The 23,122-nt window shown below is 35.1% G+C and overlaps 1 protein-coding gene across 1 annotated transcript; it reads right to left on the reverse strand.

Annotated features, from left to right (window-relative positions):
- Positions 1-21,428: 21,428 nt before the first annotated feature.
- LOC103973681 (ethylene-responsive transcription factor 1B) lies at positions 21,429-22,258 on the reverse strand. Its single transcript, XM_009388315.3, has one exon. The coding sequence runs from the start codon at positions 22,192-22,194 to the stop codon at positions 21,622-21,624; it is 573 nt and encodes a 190-aa protein (XP_009386590.2). The 5' UTR covers positions 22,195-22,258; the 3' UTR covers positions 21,429-21,621.
- Between the last annotated feature and the right edge of the window lie 864 nt (positions 22,259-23,122).

Raw genomic sequence — 23,122 nt, forward strand, 5'->3', positions numbered from 1 at the left:
GTGAGAGCTAAGTACTGCAAAGAGCCAACTACTTATCGGTATTGAGTGGGTTCCATAGCAGGACTTCCATTAGATAATTTAAGAGATTCACTAGTAGAGAGGGGAGTTATAACCACATTTGTGTCCTGCATATTTATCTTTGATAATAAATCTTGAATATACTTTCTTTGTGAGAGGAAGAGACATGAAGACGTGTATGTTGCTTCTACACCCAGAAAATAGTTCAAGATTCTTAGATCTTTAAGAGAGAATCGATTTGCCAATTGCTTGATGAATGCTTGGATCTCTATAGGATTATTGCCTGTGACAATAATGTCATCGACATACACCATAATATATATTGTACCTCCATGTTATTATCATAGAAATAACGAGGTATCAGACTTTGAGTTGATAAAGCCAACTAAAGTAAAAATGAGCCAAGTTCAGTGTACCAGGCTCTTGGAGCCTAATGAAGTCTATAAATAGCTTTTTGAAGTTTGCAAACATGCATTGGATACTAAGGATAAATGAAACCAGGAGGTTGTTGCATAAAAATATCTTTAATTAGAGTCCGCTGTAAAAATGCATTATTAACATCTAATTATCGTAATTGCCAGCCTTTAGTAGTGGCCAAACTTAGGATAAGTCGGATTGTTATAGGATTAACAATGGGACTAAATGTCTTAGTGAAATCAACTCCAGGTCATTGATGAAACCCTTTGGCGACGAGACGTGCTTTATATCGGGCAATAGATCCATCTGGTTCCGCTTAATTCGAAAGACACACTTACACCCGATGATGTTTTATGTATGATGAAAGGGTATTAGGTTCCATGTTGAGTTATGGAAGAGGACATCATATTCCTTACATATGGCGTTACGCCAATATAAAGATTTTTGAGCTTGAGTAAAGGTGGTGGGTTCAATGGTATTAGATGAGGATTTTGTGATAGCATATAGGTCAAGGACTTGACTGTTGGGAAATCTTGGGGGCGACATCAGATGCGTAGTGGAAGAACAAGAAAACAAAATCCCCGATTCCCAAAGAGATGTTCGTCGTCGTGCGAAGATTGGTGCGCAAAATCCGCGAAACTGAAAAACTACATATAGAGTAGATTGTGTTACCTAGGGAGATCGTATATCCCTATTTCCTTGCAGATCTTTAAGAGAGGGTGAAGGAGGTCAAGCGTCATCCTTTCTAGTGGTGATCCACACAACAAGGCTGCGACGAGGCTCCTCAAAACTCAAAGCCTGCTCTGAGGTGGAGAGGGGAAGGAGAATAGGAGAGGCAAGCAAAGACTCTAACCTATGAGGCTCTGAATCCCTCCTATTTATAGAGGTCCCCTGTCAAACCCTAATGGATCCTCCCCTAGTGGGTATTGGATCTGTATCCAATAACCCAAGCCTTTTAGATTAGTGCAATAATCTCTCATGGGCTCTTATTGGATCTCGTCCATGAGATCCAATAATTCAGGGGCTTATTGGATATCCAATAAGATAAGGGCTCCGTCGGATATCTCATATCCGAATCTCTACTCATCGCAATGCCTATCATATGTGTGTGACCCTCTAGGCCCAATATCGAGCTGGCCGTGAGTCGTACCTGTCAGAACTCCTTCTAACTCAGTGAATTATTATCTCTGTAATAATTCACTCGACTCATCGACTACGGACGTACTAGGCCACTACACCGTAGTCCCTAGACGATACAGGGGAATCCAATCCATTAGATCTGTTTGTCCTCAATTACCGTGTACCTATAGTCCCTCATCCATCTAATATCCCAGAGACTGTATATCGAGCATAGTGCTATCAGACCTATACGGTTTCTACTCGAGTCTCGCTCTAATCGGATTCTCCCGAAGAACTCTTTTTCTCTCAACCCAAATGACCCTGGCCAGGGATTTGTTTGAGAAAGAACACATAGGATATTCTTCTCATGATGCCGAGAGTGGATGATCCTCTATCGACACTCAATAGCCCTCGTAAGGTCGACTACCACTCCCAATGACCAACTATACTAATCTGGGATAGTCAAACCTATAAGTATGGTATCAAAGAGTGGAGCACTCATACATGACATCATTGGTATCTCAAGTCTAAGGACCAGATATACCACTAGGACTACGGAATCGCTGTCTGACAATAAGGCATCATCAACCATCCAGCATTCCGTAAGTGGATCAATCAGTGAACTCATTCTCCAATGAGCACCTATACTGTATCCCTAGTGTCCCTACACGAGCAGCTATGAGACCAGTTGCATTCATCATATGGACGGGTATACAACACACCAGTCTGTCCGGTTATCACGATGTCCCTCTCGAGTAATCTATGACCGGGATTATTTATGATATGTGTTTAAAGGCGAATCGGTCTTATTATCATGATTTCATCACGATCCGATTTTCATTGCACAGATCTAAGGACATCACAATATATACATGCATATATGCAATAGTCAATATAAAGTGATAAATGTCAAGATATAATATGCTATCACTCATGTGATTGGCTTGCTGGGCACCTATGACTAGCACTTTATATAAAATCGAAGAATTTTTCACTGCACTAATTCACACACCCACCCCCCCTCTTAGTGCCGCTCTTGATCCTATTGGTATCAGAGTAAGGTTCACTCTCATTTAGTTTAAAACCCAATAGAGATGGTATTTGCCGGCAACCACGAGGGTCATTCAATTACACATCTACCCATATTCAATGGGACGGATTACACATATTAGAAGATTAGAATGAGGATCTTTCTAATTTCAATGGATTTCAAATTATAGAATATTATAGAAAATGAGTTTCAAAAGTCTTCTCTTCCCATGAACGATTGAAATGAGTTGGAGAAGAAGACTTTCGCTTTAAACACCAAGGCTATGAATGTCTTATTCTGTACTTAAGATAAAAACGAGTTCAATCGTGTGTCTATTTGTGAAACGACTTTTGATATTTGGCATACACTCAAAGTGACTCATGAAGGCACTAGTAGAGTGAATGAGTCAAAAATTAATCTTTTAGTGCACACTTATGAATTGTTTCGGATGAAACCAAGTGAGACCATTAGAGATATGTACACCCGATTTACGGATATCGTTAATAGTCTAAAAGGACTTGGTAAAAGTTTCTCGGATTTTGAACTTGTTAATAAAATTTTAAGATCCCTTCCAAAGAGTTTGGACCCTAAAGTAATAGTCATTTAAGAGGCCAAGGACTTAAATAACTTTCCCCTCGAAGAACTAATCGAGTCACTAATGACCTATGAAATGATGTGTAATGCTCATGAAGAGCTTGAGAACAACCTTTTAAAGAACAGGAAGGATATGACACTAAGAACTCAAGAAGATCACTTGAAAGAAAATAAAGTGATGAGGACCTTGATGATGACTTAGCACTCTTAATAAAAAAGTTTAAAAATTTTATAAAAATGAATACATTTAAAAATAATATAAAATATATTTAAACCCAAGAAAGATCAAGTAATATATTACGAATGCAAGAAGCCGAGACATTACAAGAGCGAATGTCCCCTAGCTAAGAAGAAGCAACCAAAGAAGAAGAGATGGTACCTTGATAGTGGATGCTCAAGGTATATGACCGGAGATCCATCTCAATTCTCTAAGCTCACTAGTATAGACGAAAGATATGTCACCTTCGGAGACAACAACAAGGGTAAAATTATTGGCAAAGGAACCATAGGTAATGAATCCAACTTTTTTATTGAAGATGTGTTATTGGTTGATGGCTTAACGCATTACCTTTTGAGCATTAGTCAATTGTGTGATAAAGGATACATCGCTAGATTTGAATCCAATGCTTGCATTATTGAAAAACCACACAAAACACATCTATGATTGCCCTAAAACAAAATAATATATACACTATCAACATTAATGATCTTTGTAATGAAATATGTTTTTTAGTTTTGAATGACGATGCTTGGTTTTGGCATAAGAGATTAGGTCATGCTAGCATGAAACTAATCTATCAAATATCATCTAAAGAACTTATAAGAGGAATTCCTCACATTAAGTTCATTAAAGACAATGTGTGTGATGCATGTCAACTAGGAAAATAAATAAAAGGTAGTTTCAATCTAAAGAACTAAATAAGCACTTCTAGACCATTACAATTGATCCATATGGATTTGTTCGGACTAATTGCTACATTAAGCCTAGGAGATAGCAAATACGCCTTTGTTATCATGGATAATTATAGTAGATACACATATAATTACCTTTTGGCACACAAAAGTGATTGCTTTAGGTATTTTTCTAAGTTTTGTAAACTTGTTCAAAACGAAAAGGGTTTTATGATTTCGAAGTGATCACAGTGGTGAATTTCAAAATTGTGATTTCTAAGACTTTTGTGAATCTAATGGATACAATCATAATTTTTCTACTCCAAGAAATTCTCAACAAAATGGGATAGTAAAAAGAAAAAATAAAAACTTACAAGAAATGGTAAGAACCATGTTAAACGAATATAGCCTACCCAAATATTTTTGGGCCAAAGTCGTAAATGCAGCATGCTATGTTATAAATAGGGTTTTAGTAAGACCACTACTTTCCAAAACTCCTTATGAGTTGTGGAACAATAAAAAACCCAACGTTTCATACTTTAAAGTTTTCAAGTGTAAATGTTTTATTTTGAATGAAAAAGATATGTTAGGAAAGTTTGATGCTAAATCCGATGAAGGAATTTTTCTTAGTTATTCTTCTATTTCTAAGGCTTTTCATATCTTTAACAAAAGAACTTTGGTTATAGAAGAATCTATTCATGTGGTTTTTAATAAAGTTTCCGAAGTTAAGAAAATTGATTTAGATGATGATCTTAATTTTGATGCTTTGAATTTAAATGAAAACCTTTCTCTATCTAGCAACTTGGATGCATCTTTTTCCGAAACATCCTTACCCAAGAAATGTAAGTATGTAGATGCTCATCTCAAGGAGCTAATCATATGAGACACATCTAAAGGGGTTCAAACTCGTTCTTCTCTTAAAAATTTTATATCAACATCATTTTTCTGTCCCAAATTGAACCTTAATGCATTGATGATGCCTTGAAAGATGATTCATGGGTTATCGCAATGCAAGAAGAGTTGAATCAATTTGAGAGAAATGAGGTATTGAAACTTATTCCTAGGCTAAATGACTATTTAGTTATTGGTACTAAATGGGTCTTTAGAAACAAGCAAGATGAATTTGGTATCGTGGTTAGAAATAAGGTTAGATTAGTGGCCAAGGGTTTCAACTAAAAAGAAGGTATCGATTATGAAGAAACCTTCGCTCTTGTGGCTCGATTAGAAGCCATAAGGATGCTTCTTACCTATGCTAGTAGTAATAATTTTAAGTTGTTTCAAATAGATGTTAAAAGTGTTTTTCTTAATGTCTTCATTTCTGAAGAAGTTTATGTTGAACAACCTCCTGGATTTGAGAATGATAATTTCTCTAATCATGTGTTTAAATTGACTAAAGCTCTCTATGGATTGAAACAAGCCATAAGGGCTTGGTATAAGAGACTTAGCTCATTTCTTATTTAAAATAATTTCTCTAAAGGCAAGGTCGATACCATATTATTTATTAAAAAATTTAAAAATAATTTTTTTATTGTTCAAATTTATGTTGATGATATTATTTTCGGTTCCACGAATGAATCTTTATATGAATCATTTGCAAAGAGTATAAGTTTAGAATTTGAAATGAGTTTGATAGGGGAACTAACCTTCTTTTTAGGCTTACAAATTAAACAACTTAGTAATGATATTTTTCTTAGTCAAACAAAATATACTTTAGATTTCCTAAAAAGATTTAATATGGATAGCTCAAAGGCTATCAATACTCTTATGAGTACCTCCACTAAGTTAGACGTTGACGAAAGTGGAGAAGGTTTTGATCAAAAAACTTATAGAGGTATAATATGTAGTTTACTATACCTCACTGTAACAAGACCGGATATCATGTTTAACGTAGGACTTTGTGCTAAGTTTCAATCTAATCCTAAGCTATCTCATCTTAAAGTAGTTAAAAGAATCTTTAGATAACTTAAAGGAACCACTAATCTAGGATTATGGTATCCAAAATCTAAAAACCTTAAGTTAATTGCTTATGCTGATGCGGATTTCGGTGGATGTAGATTAGATAGAAAAAGCACATCCAAAACATATCAATTCTTAGGTCATGCACTTGTCTCTTGATCTTCTAAGAAACAAAACTCGGTTGCACTATCTACAACTGAAGTCGAATACATTGCGGCTAGTGCATGTTGTGCATAAATTGTATGGATGAAAAATACATTAGAAGATTATAGAATTTATCTTAAGAATATTCCCATAAAATGTGATAATACAAGTGCAATATGTTTAGCGAAAAATCATATTCAACACTCTAGAACTAAACATATTGATATTAGGCATCATTTCATAAGAGATCATGTTAATAATCATGATGTAATATTAGAATTCATTGATACGAAGCATTAATTGGCCGATATCTTTACAAAACCCTTAAATGAAGAACAATTTGATTTCATTATAAGAGAAATAGGCATATTAAAATGTCCGAATGCATGAGTTGTTATATTTTTTTCGGACTATCTTTATGTATCGAGCTTTCATGAATTTATGTTGTATCAAGTTTATTCCATACACTTGCTCCATCATATAATGATGTTTGATACACTTGGTCCCTTCACCCATTGAACTTATTGACAAATGCATCTCTCACGGATTTCACTCTTATGAATTTTTACTGAGAAATGGATGTGAGACGATGCTCCTCTCATTATGAAGATTTATTCATGGAATTTCTTTTATCCTTCATATGATAATTCTTTTACATGAATTCTTCCTTACTCTTCTGATGAAGGAAGAATTTTTATGAATTTTTAGTATGAGATGATAACTTGGAAGAGTGAAGATTTGATTTCACATGAATATCTTGATCATTTCTCTTTATTAAAATTGAAGCATGATTTAATGAAACTTATTTATTGTTTTTGACATGACTCAAATCCTTTCATGAATTTGGGTCTTCATGGATTCCTTCCTTACCCTTCTTCCTTTTCTTGTTCTTATGACAAAGGAAGAAAGAGACTTGTATAACTGAAGAAGAACAAAAAAGCACTTGAGTAAAAATGTTAGCTTATTCAAAGAAAAATTATCATGCAAAGTTTTGCTTGCCTTCATTTATTGCTTGCATACATTTATTGTGAAACTTGCTTGAATGTTTACCACACTTGCATTATTGAATTGTTCTCCTTTTTGTTGATGACAAAGGAGGAGAAATATGACAAATTGATGACAACTTGATATATTAAACAATGTGTAAAATGTACTGCATTGTAGATACTTGATAAATATCTTTCATTATGTTAAGATATCATAAACTCAACTTGCTATTTACAATTGATATCTTGCCATGGATTGATGAATTGTTATCTTTTATCAAGAATTGTCATCTTATTAAAATTCATATTCGAAATTCATAAATAATGATTGAGTATCATTGGACTTGAAAATGGATGTCATGCCTTGACATCATTTTCACAAATATGAAGCATCATATTTTGAATTGGTAAATCATGATAAGTATCATAATATGCATGTTGATAAGTTTAAATGAACTTAACTTATCGGTTTGATGCTTGAATTCAATGACCTTGAATTCAAGAATGTATTTTCTCAAGTATGACATATAGATAGGGGGAGTTAAGGTCAACTAAGTTATCAATTGATTGTCATCATCAAAAAAGGAGAGATTGTTGAATCTCATATTTTGATGATGAAATCAATTGTAAATTATTTGATCTAATCTATATGTTGAGAAAAGTATGCAGGATTAACTACGATAGTAGTAAGACATAAAGCAAGTGTTGTGCTGCCGGAGTCAAGATCGAGATCTTGTTGGAAGTTTAAGAGTTCGTCGGAAGTTCGGACGTTCATCGGAAGTTCGGACGTTTATCGGAAGTTCTGCCGGAACCAACCGAGAAGTCCAGGAGCTTGCCAAAGAGGCTCATTGGAACTCACCAAGAAGATCGTCGTAAAGTCCCGGAGCTTGCCGGGAGTCCGCCAGAACATTGCCGAGATTTCGTCGAAAGATCGCCAGAAGATCGTCGGAAGAGCAATTGACGTACCGGAACAAGAGTATTTTGATTATGTCTTAGTTATTGTAGTTAGATAGTAGATTGAGTTAGGATTGGAAGGTACTCCTACTAACTCAGTTAGGGGCCAACTAGGCCCTTAATAGGGATGAATTGGGCCGGATTGAATAGCCCATTCAGCCCCTGAAATCAGGGCTGGCAATGGCACCGCTTGGGAGACCAAGTCTCCCAAGTGGTCTGGGCGGTAGTACCGCTGGCAGTTAATGCTGCAGCGATGGTACCACCCCTGTCAGGCGATGGTACCGCCAGAGCTTGGTCTCTAAACTCTGTCAGGAGATGGTATCGCCTAGATTAGGCGGTAGTACCACCTAGTGTCACGTGTCAGGCGGTGGTACCGCTAGTACCCCAGAAATTCGGGATGAGACACTTTTTGGCTCCATTTTTGAAGCCATTGGGGCCTATAAATACCCTACCTTTTTTTGCATGAAAGGGTAACAAAGTGCTATTATATGTGTGAAAAATTCTATGTTTGGGGTGTGAAAAGTGTTATAAAAGTGAGAAGAATTCTCCTCCTCCCTCTCTTAGCCTTCTAACTATGCAAAAAAGAGGAGTGAGACTTGTAAGGGTTGTCTCCTAAACCCGGCCAAAGGAGAAAGAGCTGTAAAAGGTTGTTGGTCTTCGCCTATTGAAGGAAGGCCTTTAGTGGACATCGGTGACCTCGACGGAGGAGGAATCCGAAGTGGACGTAGGTCTTATTGATCGAACCACTCTAAATTCTGGTTTACTTTTCCTTTTATACAATTTATTTTACTACAAACCTCCTTGAGCTTCTCCTTACATTCTTACGAAAGTTTTAAGTTCAACATCTTTCCGAAATGATTTGAATCGAGACGAACTTTATACGAAATCAAAGAATTTTCCACTGCACTAATTCACCCCCCTCCCTCTTAGTGCCGCTCTTGATCCTAACAATTGCATGCATCATTCCAAATCATAAATATTTCAAATTATCATGGTATCAAAATATCAAAGTACATTACATCCTACTATGTAACTTTTTATTGTATGCATCATCATAATATCATGAGTATTTCATGGATCATGAATATTGAAAGAACCAATTAGTCACATCATAGCATGCATCATTTCAAAACATAAATATTTTAAATTATGATGGTATCAAAATATCAAAGTACATTACATCCTACCATGTATGATCATTATAACTTGTCATTATATATATCATCATAATATCATGAGTATTTTGTTGAATCTCAGATTTTGATGATGAAACCAATTGATAGTATTTATGATTTGATCTACATTTTTGAGTGACACGGGAAACTTTGATCAGGGAGAGACAATTGAAGTAGGAAAAATCATGTTGGGCTGGAGAAAAATATATCAAAAGATTGGACGTCGAGCCGAAGGATTGGTCGACGTATCGATAGAAGGCTTTGGGCCATGAGTTCGGGCATCGGGCCAAAAAAAGTGGATATTGCACTAAGGAAATTAAAGTTGTGGAGGTCAACTAGTCGATTGGGCAATAGGCCGCAAGAGAGGATGATGCGTCGAACAATCGGACAAGGTGTTAATGAACCAATGACATGTCGGACAACATCTGATTATCTTAGTATTAATTATCTAGATCGAAATAGATTTTTATATGTGTAGGATTAACTACGATAATAATGCATAAAGCAAAATGAAGTCCCGGAGTCAAGAACGTGATTTCGTTGGGAGTTCAAGAGTTCGTCGGAAGTTCTACTGGAGTCTAGGAACTTGCCAAAGAAGCTCATCGGAACTCGCCAAGAAGATCGTTGTAAAGTCTAGGAGCTTGCCGGGAGTCCGCTGGAACATTACTAAGAGATTGTCGGAAGTTCGCCGGAAGCTCGCTGGAAGAAACCTAGACTTACGGACTTGATTAGCTTAGTAAATGACTTAGATTTCATAGTTAGCATATAATTGGGATTGGAATTGGGCCAACCTAATTAGGGGCTAGTTGGGCCCATGTATAGAATGTGTTGGGCCAAGTGAAAGGCCCAAACAGTGACTCAATAGGTGGCACCATCGTGGCATAGTCTTCGAGATAGTGTCAAGCGATGGTACCATCGATCTAGGCGGTGGTACCGCCCAGACATAGTCTCTAAGAGGCTGTCAGGTGGTGGTATCACCTAGTGTAGGGTGTCAGGTGATGGTACCACCAGACTGGGCGGTGGTACCACCTAGTATTAGTGTCAGTATTAGACTAACACTAGCGGTGGTATCGCTCATACCTAGGAAACCCGGGATGAGACATTTTTAGGCTCTAAATTTGAATCAACTTAAAACCTATAAATACCCCTCTCATCCCTAGTTAACTTACACAAGTATTAAGAGTGAAAAAGAAAAGAAACGATGCTGTAATTTTGTGTGGACTCCTCTCAAAAGATCTAAGTGTTAGTATAGTTTGAGGGAGGAGTAAGTGGGGGTGTAAGGGTTATCTCCTAAACTCAGTAAAAGGAGAAAGAGCTGTAAAAGGTGGTTGATCTTCGCCTATTGAATAAAGACTGATAGTGGATGCCGATGGCATCGACGGAAGAGGAATCGATGGAGTGGATGTAGGTCACGATGACCAAACCACTATAAAATCTGGTTTATCTTTCTTTTGAGCAATTTACTTTAAACTGCAAACAACCTTCAATACATTTACAAACTCGCTTTCAACTTAAGCATCTTTACGATTCGGTTTTTATCGTACAAAAAATTTTAAAACCGACATAGTTTTATTGTTGCGCTAATTCACCCCTCTTAGTGTCGACTCGTTCCTAACAATTGGTATCAGAGTCATGTTTGTTTCTCATTTGGTTTAACACCTAAGAGAAATGTCTCTTTTCAGCTTTCAAGATGGACTTTCTCTCATTCATCCTCCCTTGTTCAATGGGACGGACTACACATATTGGAAAACTCGAATGAGAGTTTTCTTCCTTTCTTTGGATTTAAATTTATGGAATATTATCGAAAGTTGTTTTCGAATGTCTTCTCTTCTAATGAACCATTGGAATGATTTGGAGAAGTAGACTTTTTTTTTAAATGCTAGAGCTATGAACGCTCTATTTTGCGCTTTGGATAAAATAAAGTTTAATCAGGTTTCTACTTGCGAAATGGCTTTTAATATATAGCACACTCAAAATCACACACAAGGCACTAATAGAGTAAAGGATTCTAAGATAAATCTTTTAATGCATGATTTTGAACTTTTTCAAATGAAGCCAAACGAAATCGTTATTGACATGTATACCCATTTTACGGATATCGTCAATGGTTTAAAAGCACTTGGAAAATGTTTTTCGAATTTTGAACTTATTAATAAAGTTTTACGATCACTTTATAAAAATTAGGATTCGAAAATAACGACAATACAAGAATCAAAGAACTTAAACCATTTTCCACTCGAAGAACTAATTGGGTCTTTAATAACCTATGAAATAAGTTTTGTAGCATATGTTGAACATGATAAACTTGAGAATAACCTTTCAAAGAACAGGAAGGATTTAGCACGTAGAATAAATGAAGACCACTTGAGCGAAAGCTCAAGTGATGATGACTTTGAACTTTTGACTATAAAGCTTAAAAAATTCTTAAAACAAGAATTAAAGAACAAAAATAAACTTAAAAAGAATGCAACCACTTGCTATGAACACAAGAAGAATAAAGCACTCTGGGACGAATCGAGCTCATTCGAAGACGAGGAGCAAACCAACAAAGGCGAGGTGATAAACTACGCCTTAACGGCTCTTAACAATGAGGTAAATGACTCACCCGAAATCCCCTTAATTTATTTTAAAATTACTTGATGCATTTCATATGTTGTTTTTAAATTAGTATATAAAATACAAAAAATAAATAAATAAAAGAGGATCATGCTTTTCTTTTTCAAGCTAATTTTGAAAATGATAATGAAAATTACATGTTTTATGATAAAGGAACAAAATATTAAAAGTAAATGTTTTATGTTTAATGAAATCATATTTGATAATTTAATGATTTAATTATGCATGATGATTTTGTATTGTTTTTCAGTTTTAAACATGATGATTTTTTTGATTAATGGCTTATCATTCTTTATCATAACGAAAGTTCTTTTTCCATTTTAAACATTGATGTATATTTAAATTTGACATAAAAATTTGGGGTATGCTTATATGAAATCAATCATATGAATTGAAACACTAAAAAGAGGAAAGCTTTCTCCTTGAAATTTTTTTTTCTCTACTTTATCGATTTTCAAAAAGGAGAGATTAATGAATCTATCTATATTTTTTATGAATCTCTTGAAAATGATTTTGATTTGAATTTGAATGAGCTTTATCTTAATTTTTTTAGATTTATAACTTGAGATTTCTTATGTATGAATTAAGATATTATATCATTTGATCTCTTATGTTTCTTTTTATCATTTATAAAAAAAGAGAGATTTGTTGAAATAAATCATGTCTTATGGCATTCATGATTTGATATTAATATCTTTCATATCATGATTTTCATATGACACATTTGTATTTTTGTGATGACTTGAACATTTACACCATTATGTTCTTTCTTTCTTTCTTGTTTACAATGACAGAAGGGGAAAGAAAATAGCTAGCATATCAAGAGAGCCAAATTTGATAGCTTGAATGATAAACTTAGACATGTTAGAGCTCCTAAATGCATAAAATTTTCTTATATATTTTTCGGATCATGATCTTGATTTTTCGAATTTTAGACTTGATCTCTCATTTTTTATGATTGAAATAATGCTTGGAATATTTATGTAATTATGAATGATGATTTGGTATTATGCATGCAATACTTCAACTTATGATAATGATGCATGCAATGATAAAATATTCATGATGAAAAATTGTTTTAACATTCATGACTTGATTTTTCATCTTTGTTATTTATCTTTGTCATGATTTGAAGCTTGTAGTAAAGGGAAATGAATTACATTATTGTATTATTATTTCCCTCTTTTTGCCGATGATAAAGGGGGAGAAATAATTGCTAGCGTGCATATCACAAAAAAAATGCAAACTTGTTAGCTTACTCATCTCAAAAGAAAAGCAAGAAGTACTATCTTGCAATTCTCAAGAGAAGAAATGTCTGCTACATTACACATTTCAAGAAGATGCAAAAACAGTCTATATTGCACATCTCAAAAGATGTAAAATTTTGCTAACTTTCATGTGTAAAATTGCTAGCTTGCATACTCTAAAATAATATAAATTCACTAGCATACATGATGTAGAACTTGCTATCTTGAACATCACCAAGAAGTGCTATCTTACCTATCTCAAGATGCAAAACATGCTAACTTACACTTCTAGCAAAATTTACAAACTTGCAAAACTCAAAATTTTTGCTAGATTGCTTGTAAAATGATGTAAAATTTTGTTAGCTTGTGTTTTGCAAAGGAAGCAAAAATCACACTTCTCAAAAGAGAAGAAAATGCTATCTTTTCACATCACCGAAGATTGCTAGCTTGCCTATCTTAAGAAGCAAAAATGCAAACTTGCAAAATTTACAATCTTGCACATCTTCAAAATTAATGATAATTTGTTGATTATGCATGTTGTAAGGTGATGAACAAATTTGCTAGTTGTATGTTATAAAACTTGCATGATGATAAAACTTGAGATTATGTCCATAATGCAATGATTTGAACTTGCATATCTCAAACACTTGATTGTTGCACTTCTCCTTTTTGTTGATGACAAAGAGGGTGAAATATGATGATGTTATGTAAAAAATTATGATAACATATTTCTTTGATTTTTGAACCAAGAGTTCTATCAATATGACATATTGATAGGGGGAGTTAAGGTTAACTCCATCATTAATTGGTTGTTATCATAAAAAAAGGAGAGATCGTTGAATCTCAGATTTTGATGATGAAACTAATTGATAGTATTTATGATTTGATCTGCATTTTGAGTGATGCGGGAAGCTTCGATCAGGGAGAGACAATTGAAGTAGGAAGAAACATGTTGGGCTAGAGAAAAACATGTCAGAAGATTGGACGTCGAGCCGAAGGATTGGTTGACGTATCGACCGAAGGCTTCGGGCTATGAGTTCGGGCATCGAGCCAAGAAGAGCATATATTGTGCCAAGGAAATCGGAGTTGCGGAGGTCAACTAGACGATTGGGCAATAGGCAGCAAGAGAGGACGATGCGTCGAATAATCGGACGAGGCATCGATGAACCAATGACATGCCGGATAACATCTGATTAGCTTAGTATTAATTATCTAGATCGAAGTAGATTTTTATGTTTGCAGGATTAACTACGATAGCAAGGCATAAAGAAAAATAAAGTCCTAGAGGCAAGACCGCGATTTTGTTGGGAGTTCGAGAGTTTGCCGAAAATCCGGATATTCGTCGGAAGTTCTGCTGGAGTCCAGGAGCTTGCCAAAGAAGCTCGTCGGAACTTGCTAAGAAGATCATTGTGAAGTCCAGGAGCTTACTAGGAGTCCACTGGAACATTGCCGAGAGATCATTGGAAGTTCATCGAAAGATCGTCGGAAGCTCGCCGAAAGAAACCTAGACTTACAAACTTGTTTAGCTTAATAAATATCTTAGATTTCGTAGTTAGCACATAATTGGGATTGGAATTGGGCCAACCCAATTAGGGCCAGTTCGGCCCATGTATGAACTGTGTTGGGTCAAGTGAAAGGCCCAAATAGTGACCCAATATGTGGCACCATTGTGGCATAGTCTTCAAGACTGTGTCACACGATGGTATCGTCGGTCTGGGCAGTGGTACCGCCCAGACATAATCTCCAAGAGGCTATCACGCGGTGGTACCGCCTAGTGCAGGGTGTCAGGCGGTGGTACCACCAAACTGGGTGATGGTACCACCTATTGTCAGTGTCAGACTGACACTAGCGGTGGTACCGCCCAGCACTAGTAGTGGCACCGCCCATACCCAAGAAACCCGGGATGAGACATTTTTAGGCTCCAAGTTTGAATCAACTTGAAGCCTATAAATACCCCTCTCATCCCTAGTTAACTTACACAAGTATTAAGATTGAAAAAGAAAAGAAACGCTGCTGTAATCTTGTGTGGACTCCTCTCAAAAGATCCAAGTGTTAGTATAGTTTGAGAGAGGAGTAAGTGGGGGTGTAAGAGTTATCTCCTAAACTTGATAAAAGGAGAAAGAGCTGTAAAAGGTAGTTGGTCTTCGCCTATTGAAGGAAGACCGATAGTGGATGCCGGTGGCCTCGACGGAAGAGGAATCGGTGGAGTGGATGTAGGTCACGACGACTGAACCACTATAAAAATCTGGTTTACATTTCTTTTGAGCAATTTACTTTAAACTACAAACTGCCTTTAATACGTTTACGAACACGCTTTCAACTTAAGCATCTTTACGATTCAGTTTTTATCATATGAAAAATTTCAGAACCAATGTAGTTTACCACTGCACCAATTCAAACACCCCCCCCCCCCCCCCTAGTGCCAACTCCTTCCTAACATGTTTCATGCATAATTTTATATCATCATCATAACTTCTCCCTCTTTGTCATCAACAAAAAGGAGAAAAATGTAATTAGCAAATTTTTTAAATATGCAAGCCAGTAAGATAGCAAGTTTTTTAGATATAAAAATTAGCAAAATTTTTGCTTCTCTTGAGATGTGTAAGATAATATGTTTGCTTTTCTTTGCGATGTTTAAGCTAGTAAGTTTTTAAAAAAGAATGCAAGATTGTAAATAACAAGTTTTACACCATTTTAGAATATGCAAGCTAGCAAGATAGCACTTTTGCTTATCTTGTGATGTGCAAGTTTAGCAATTCTTTGCTTCTTGAGATGAGCAAGATAGCACTTTTGCTTATCTTGAGATTACAAGTTAGCAATTCTTGTTCTCTTTTGAGATAAGTTTGCAAGTTTTGAATCTTGAGATGGGCAATATAGTAATTTTTGCTTCCTTTTGTAATGTACAAGCTAGTAATTTTTTTTTCTTTATGATGTGTAAGCTAGCAAGACTTTTCTCCCCCTTTGTTATTGTCAAAGAGAAGGGAAGAATACGATAGTATAATTTTTCTTCTTTTTTTTACATGAATGATTCAATCATATCATGAGATATACAAATCATAAATATAAGGCAATTGTACATAATAAAATTCAAATCATAAACATCAAGAATTCATGTGACATATCATGGTTAATTTGAATACATCTCTTCTTTAATAAAGTAAAAAAATCTTGATTCATAGAAAACTTTCAAGTTGTAATCAAAAGAACAATCATGACTCACTTGAATAATTTTTCTCTTTAGTAAATGGCAAAGAGAAACATAGGAGATTAAATAAGAGATCTTGATTCACAAAAAAAATCTCAAGTATCAAATATCGAGAAATCAAGATCATGATTAGGATAAAAACTTCTCTATAGCAAAAAGAAACATAGAAGAACTTGATTCATGCATAAAAAATCTCAAGTCATCAAAATCGAGAAATCAAGATTATGATCAAAAAAATGTATAAGAAGAATTTATGCATTTAGGAGATTTAACATGCTTAAGTTTGACATTCAAGCTAACAATTTTGGTTCTCTTGATGTGCTAGTAATTTTCTTTCTCCCCTTTGTCATCATAAACAAGAAAGAAGAAAAGTGAAAGAATAAAATAGTATAATTTTTGTTTTTTTAAATCAATGCTCTACTCATAATATAAGGTTTACAACCATAAATACAAAGGAATTATACATAATGAAAATCATATTATGAAAGATAATATCAAAGATCATGTAAATACCAAAAGACATTATTCATTTTGATAAATCTCCTCTAAAATAATAAAAAAGAAAACTTAGGAGATCAAATAACAAAAGATCTTCAAAAGAAATTTAAGTAATGAATTTCGAGAAATCAAGAAAAAAATCATGATTCATTTGGATAAATATTCTCTTTAACAAAATGTAAGAATCATACAAGAATAAAGAGTAAAGGGTCTTGATTCATATAAAGAAAATCTCAAGTTATAACTTCGAGAATTTAATATCATAATATAGATAAAACTCATTTAAATTCAAATCATCAAATCATCGAGATTCAAAATGTCATAAATAGATTCATTAATCTCTTGTTGAAAACTCGATAAGATTTTAGGGATAGAGACATTTTTAAGAATAATGCTTTCTCCTTTTTTATGTGTTTCAATTTATGTGATTTATTTCATACAAGTATACCTTTATCTTTTATGCCAAACAAAAATATGCATTATTATTTAAAACTGAAAAATAAGATTTATCACAAGAGTATCAATAAATCATAAATTATAAAAATCATCATTATTTTAAATCATCATGCATCATTATATCATCAAGCATGGTTTTATTAAACACAAAGCATTTTCAATCAAAATCATTTTGTTTGTTGTAGTAATGCATTTTTTTTCTTAAGTGAATATAACTCTTCAATTATCATACTCAATTTTTTTAATTTTTCAAAATAACTAGAAAGAGAAGCATGATCCCTTTTTTTATATTTTATATACTAATTTAAAAATAACTTATGAAATACATTAAGTAATTTCATAATAAAATAAAGGGGTTTTGGTTGAGTCACTTACCTCGTTGTCGAAAGCCACCAAGGCATAGTTTGCCACCTCTTCTTTATCGGTTTGCTCCTTGTCTTCGGATGGACTCGAATCATCCTAGGTCGCCTTAAGTGTGTTATCTTCTTTTGTAGTTTCTTCTTCACTTGCGGACATTCGCTTTTAAAGTGCCTTAGTCGATTAAATTCGTAGCAAGTTGTTTTATCTTTTTTAAGTTCATTTTTATTCTTAAATTCTTATTTTATTAGCTTCTTTAATTTTACTGTGAGGAGTTTAAGGTCATTATCACTTGAGCTTTCACTCAAGTGATCTTCTTTTATTCTAAGTATCAAATCCTTTCTCTTCTTTGAAAAGTTATTCTCATGTGCGTCATGTGCAATACATGCCATTTCATAGGTCATTAAAGACCCGATAAGTTCTTCAAGCGAAAAATTGATCATGTCCTTTGCTTCTTATATTACCATTACTTTTGGATTCTAACTTTTTGGAAGGGATCTTAGAATCTTATTTATAAGTTTAAGATTAGAAAAATATTTGTCAAGAACTTTCAGGCCATTAATGACATCCATAAAACGGGTGTACATGTCAATAATGGTTTCGTTTGGCTTCATTTGAAATAATTCAAAATCATGCAATAAAAGATTTATCTTAGATTCTTTTACTTCTAGTATGTGCCAAATCTCATCTGTAGTTTTGCATAAAGGAATACGATTATTTTTTGTCTAAGGCGCAAAATAAAGCGTTCATAGCTCTAGTATTTAAAGAAAATATTTTCTTCTCTAGATCAATCCATTCGTTCATTAGTCTAGAGGGTTTTTGAAAGTTATTTTCAATAATATTCTATAATATTAAATCTATAGAAAGCAATAAAACTCTCATACATATTTTCCAATATGTGTAGTCCATCCTATTGAATATAGGAGGATGAATGAATAGAATGACCCTCTTGAAAGCCGAAAAAAGCCATCTCTTTTGGGTGTTAAACCAAATAGAGAGAAATTTAGCTCTGATACCAACTGTTATGACCGAAATTTACACTAAGAGAGGGGCGGGGGAGGGGATGGGGTGAATTAGCGCTTATGTAAAAATTATGTCGATTTGAAAACTTATTCAATATAGAAAAACTATTTCGATAAAGCCTATATCGGAAAGTGTTTAAGCTTGTCTTAAAGTAAATGTAAAGTAAAGTGAGCAGCTAAGTAATAAAAATAAGTAGCAAAGGAAAAGTGCATACCAGATTTATAGTGATTCAATCATCGTGACCTACATCCACTCCCAATTCCTCTTTCGTCGGGGCCACGACATTCACTACCGATCTTCTTTCAATCGGCGAAGATCAACTGCCCTTACAACTCTTTCTTTTTTTCTCGAGTTTAAGAGATAACATTTACAAGCCTCATACCTCTTTTAGAGTAAGCTTGAAACTTAAAGAGGAGGAGGACACTTAGCACTTTTTCAACTCAGAATAACAACTCCTTTCTGCTCTTTTTTCTTTCTACTTCAAGCAGGAATAGCTGGGGTATTTATAGATCCCAAATAGATTCAAATTTAGAGCTAAAAAGGGTCTCATCCTGGGTTTCTAGGATATTAGGTGGTACCACCACTTGTAGACTAACACTGGGCGGTACCACCACCCAGTCTAGGTGGTATGATCGCTTGACAAAACCTCGAAAATTAGGCTCTAGTAGTACTATCACATGATAGGCGGTACCATCGCCCAAACTCCCTGGGAGGCCAAGCCTCAAGCGGTGCCACCGCTTGGGCCAACTAAGGGTCATTGAATGGGCATTCTACTTAGCCCAAAACAACCCTAACTTAGGCCCAATGGGCCCTAATTGAGTTTATATAGTTACACCTCAAAATTGGCTCAATTAGACTCTAAACTTCGACCAAGACTTAATTACAATCATGAAGCCTGTGTTATATAGCATGTCATTGGTTCATCTAGCACTTTGTTTGATCCTTCGGTACATCATTCTCTCATTCGACGTATTACCTAATCGATATGTTGACTTTCCGCAATACCCAATCATCTTAGTGCAATGCCCGATTCTTTTCGCCCGATGCTCGAACTCATGGCACAAAGTCTATCCTCTAGCACGTCGACCAATCATCCGACATGATGCTCTCCGGCCCAATGTTAGATTCTGCTTTCATAATTCAAGTCCACGATCAAAGTTTTTCCTGTGTCACTTATCTTAAATGTATATTAGTTCATAACTTCATCAATTAATTTCATCATTAAAATTTGAGATTCAATATTTGTATGGTCTCAAGCAACTACCAAGATAATTGTATAAAATATTTTATTTTTTTATAAGAGATCATGAGTATGATAGAAGTATTTCTGATCATTGTATTTACGTGAGATATTTTTTTAATAGTAATTTTATTATTTTCTTGTTATATATGGATGACATATTAATTGTTGATCATTATACTAAGAAAATTACAAATAAAAAAGGAGAGTTGAGAAAGACTTTTGCTATAAAAAGATTTAGGTCTAGCAAAACATATTCTTGGTATGAGAATTGTTTGTAACAAGAACAATAATAAACTTTATTTATCTCACGAGATATATGTCCAAAAGGTTCTTGACAAATTTAACATCAGCACGTCTAAACCTATTTGTCAAATATTACTTATGTAGTGGTGTGATTAGTTGGTTTCTCTTTAATTCTAAAAAAGAATACTAAGTAGTAGTTAAGTGGATTTTCAAATATCTTAAAGGCACTTAGATTATGTTTGTGCTTTGTTACTAGAAAAACTGTATTTATTGACTACACAGAGACATATATGATGATATTAATTATAGAAAGTCTATCTTTGATTACTTGATATCATTTTCAGGGGGATAAGTGTCTTGACAATCAAAACTATAAAAATGTGTCTTATTTGTTTTCCTTTGAAATTTAGTATATATCAGCAATAGACGTTTATAAAGAATTTTTATGGAATAAAAAGCACCTAAAAGGGATAGGACTTAAGCAAAAAAAGTTTATTTTATATTGTGACAGGAAACATGCTATTTATCTTAGTAAAAAAATTAACTTTTTTATTTCAGATCCAAGTCATGTCAAGACTTAAGACCAAGTAGAAAATTTTAAAAAAAAAATAGATAAAATAATAAGCTCTTGAGATTCAATATAATTTTTTTTAAAAAAAATAAGACCAAGTATCCATAATAATATAAAAAAGTTAAGTTAGAACTTATCCATGTCTGACAAAGTAGCCGATATGATCACCAAACTACTTGGAGTTCTTACTAAGTTTAAGTCACTTTTAAGCATTATGGATGAATGCAAAATTAAGCTTAAGGGAGAGTATTGAAATTAGCTTAATTTAATCAAGGATAGTCTTCGTTTGATTATCTAAGATGAAGGAAGATATTTAAAAGGGCATGGATTTTTGGAAAGATGAAAAATATCATAGATATTTTAGAATAAGGTAAAATCCTTTTAGAAGATATTGTAATTGATACGTCTAGAAAATTATCAAGACATATCTCTGTTTGGTTCACATCTTGCATCATTGATCTTTCTCATCAGTGAAGACCATATCTGTGTTTGGCTCACATGTTATGTCAGAAAATTTACGTGAAAGCTTCGTAAAGCGACATGGAGACGGATTCTGACATGGGATTGTCCTCGTGGGTTCCGTAGATGCGACATATGGTAGGTCAAATATGTGCAAGAATCTCCGCTGTCATAGGACTTTATATATAATGCATGTCACAGTAGCCGCCGATCTACATATTACTTGGTGTAAAGCAAGCAAAGCCATCGCGCTCATCTTTGCATGGATTCAACGGATCTGAAACACATACATTTTCCTGTTACATCATTTTGGGGGACCAAGTAATGATGCAAGCAGAATAAATAATGATCAAGGAACCGAAAGCTGGATCCGAGTTCCATGGAGTTTGATTTGAGCTGCAGGGAGCAGGTTTACTGAGTTATGCAAGTTCGGAAACTCTCAGTAACTCCTCCAAGTAATCTGTGCCCAAGTCCTCCAGTTCTAGGACACTCTGTATCCTGCTCTGTGCCACCTTGGTCTTCCCGCTCACTGCAGGTCTCCTCCTCCTCCTTAATGAGTGCTTCTTCTTGAGTGCCATGATGGGGGAGCAGTTGTCCTTATCCCATTCGAGCTCTTGCAAGGACTCCTGCACCTGCTCCACTGGGAAGTTGAGCACGGCGAGCCGCCCCCGCATGGAGAACGCCGCCTGGTCGTACGCCAGGGCGGCGGCCTCCGCGGTGTCGAACGTCCCCAGCCACACCCGCGCCCCTCCCCGCGTCGAATCCCTTATCTCCGCCGCGAACTTCCCCCACGGCCGCTTACGGACGCCGCGGTAGCACGGCTCGCCCGTCGGTCGACCCTCCCCTGCCAGGACCGGGTTCGAAGGGGTGGCCTCCGCCAGTGTGTCGAACAGGAGCATCTCGTCGCTGTCGTTGACGTCGAAGGGGAGGGGATAGGAATCTTCCGGCGAGAATTCGTCGTAACTCTGGGACAGGAGATATGAAGGATCCATCGTGAATTGTGGGGTGGGAGATCGGTGGTTCTTAGGCGTGGCTGTCGAACGTTGGTAAGCATCAGGTGCGTGATTTATACTCGAAAAGATGGAAGAAACATGGATGGGAACGGGGACCGGAGCAAAGAAAAGTTGGAGTGAGGCCGCGACAAGGAAGTCGGGGCGGATGACGTACGGCGGCGAGATGAGACAAAAGAGTGCCGCGTCACCGGGTCTGTGAAGATCTATTGATCTAACGGCTGCGGTTAATCGAATGATGGCGTACACGTAAATTGGAGTGGCATTGTCTGAAAAAAGACATGTGGAGCTTCTCTTGGTTTAGTGTCTGCTTGTCCCGTCACCAAACAGGAAAGAAGTTGTCGTCATTGGGCAACAGCCGAGGAACCTAATACATGAGCCATTGGAGATGCGTCCTTTCTAAGGTGAGAGTCGCTCCAAGATAGCGGGTTTAAATCATCCTGAGAAAGCTGCAGTAGGTGTCGCTATTTATTCTTATTCAGAATATTGTCTCAGTCAAATAATCATTCAAGCTAGCAAAAAGATTAAATAACTTATATTATTTACCAATATTTACAGTTAGATACTTAACCTTTTAAACACGAGAAAAAAAATTATGGTACAAATCTCGATATTAGGATTTAATTATATATATATATATATATAATCAAACACACACAGAAATTAGAACGTTATGTAATGAGCTAGACATATATATATCACTCAACTCTTTCCATTTCAATATGTAGTATTATTTTCTAATCTTCTTTGATTGTTATTGCACATATGAATATTTTGAATAGATACACCTAAAAATGAAGAATTATTCACTCTTATTAAAATAATAATGATGATGACGAATAGAGTTGAACTATTTCTACTTGTCCAATTAGAATTGTTTGCAACTCCTTTGTTATAAAATAAATATAGT

Source organism: Musa acuminata, chromosome BXJ2-9, assembly GCF_036884655.1.
Source record: "Musa acuminata AAA Group cultivar baxijiao chromosome BXJ2-9, Cavendish_Baxijiao_AAA, whole genome shotgun sequence".
In the NCBI taxonomy this organism is placed as follows: Eukaryota; Viridiplantae; Streptophyta; class Magnoliopsida; order Zingiberales; family Musaceae; genus Musa; species Musa acuminata.

What these genes read in the sequence shown, in the direction of transcription:
- LOC103973681 (XM_009388315.3), bottom strand. Translation starts at nt 22,194, where the DNA reads ATGGATCCTTCATATCTCCTGTCCCAGAGTTACGACGAATTCTCGCCG.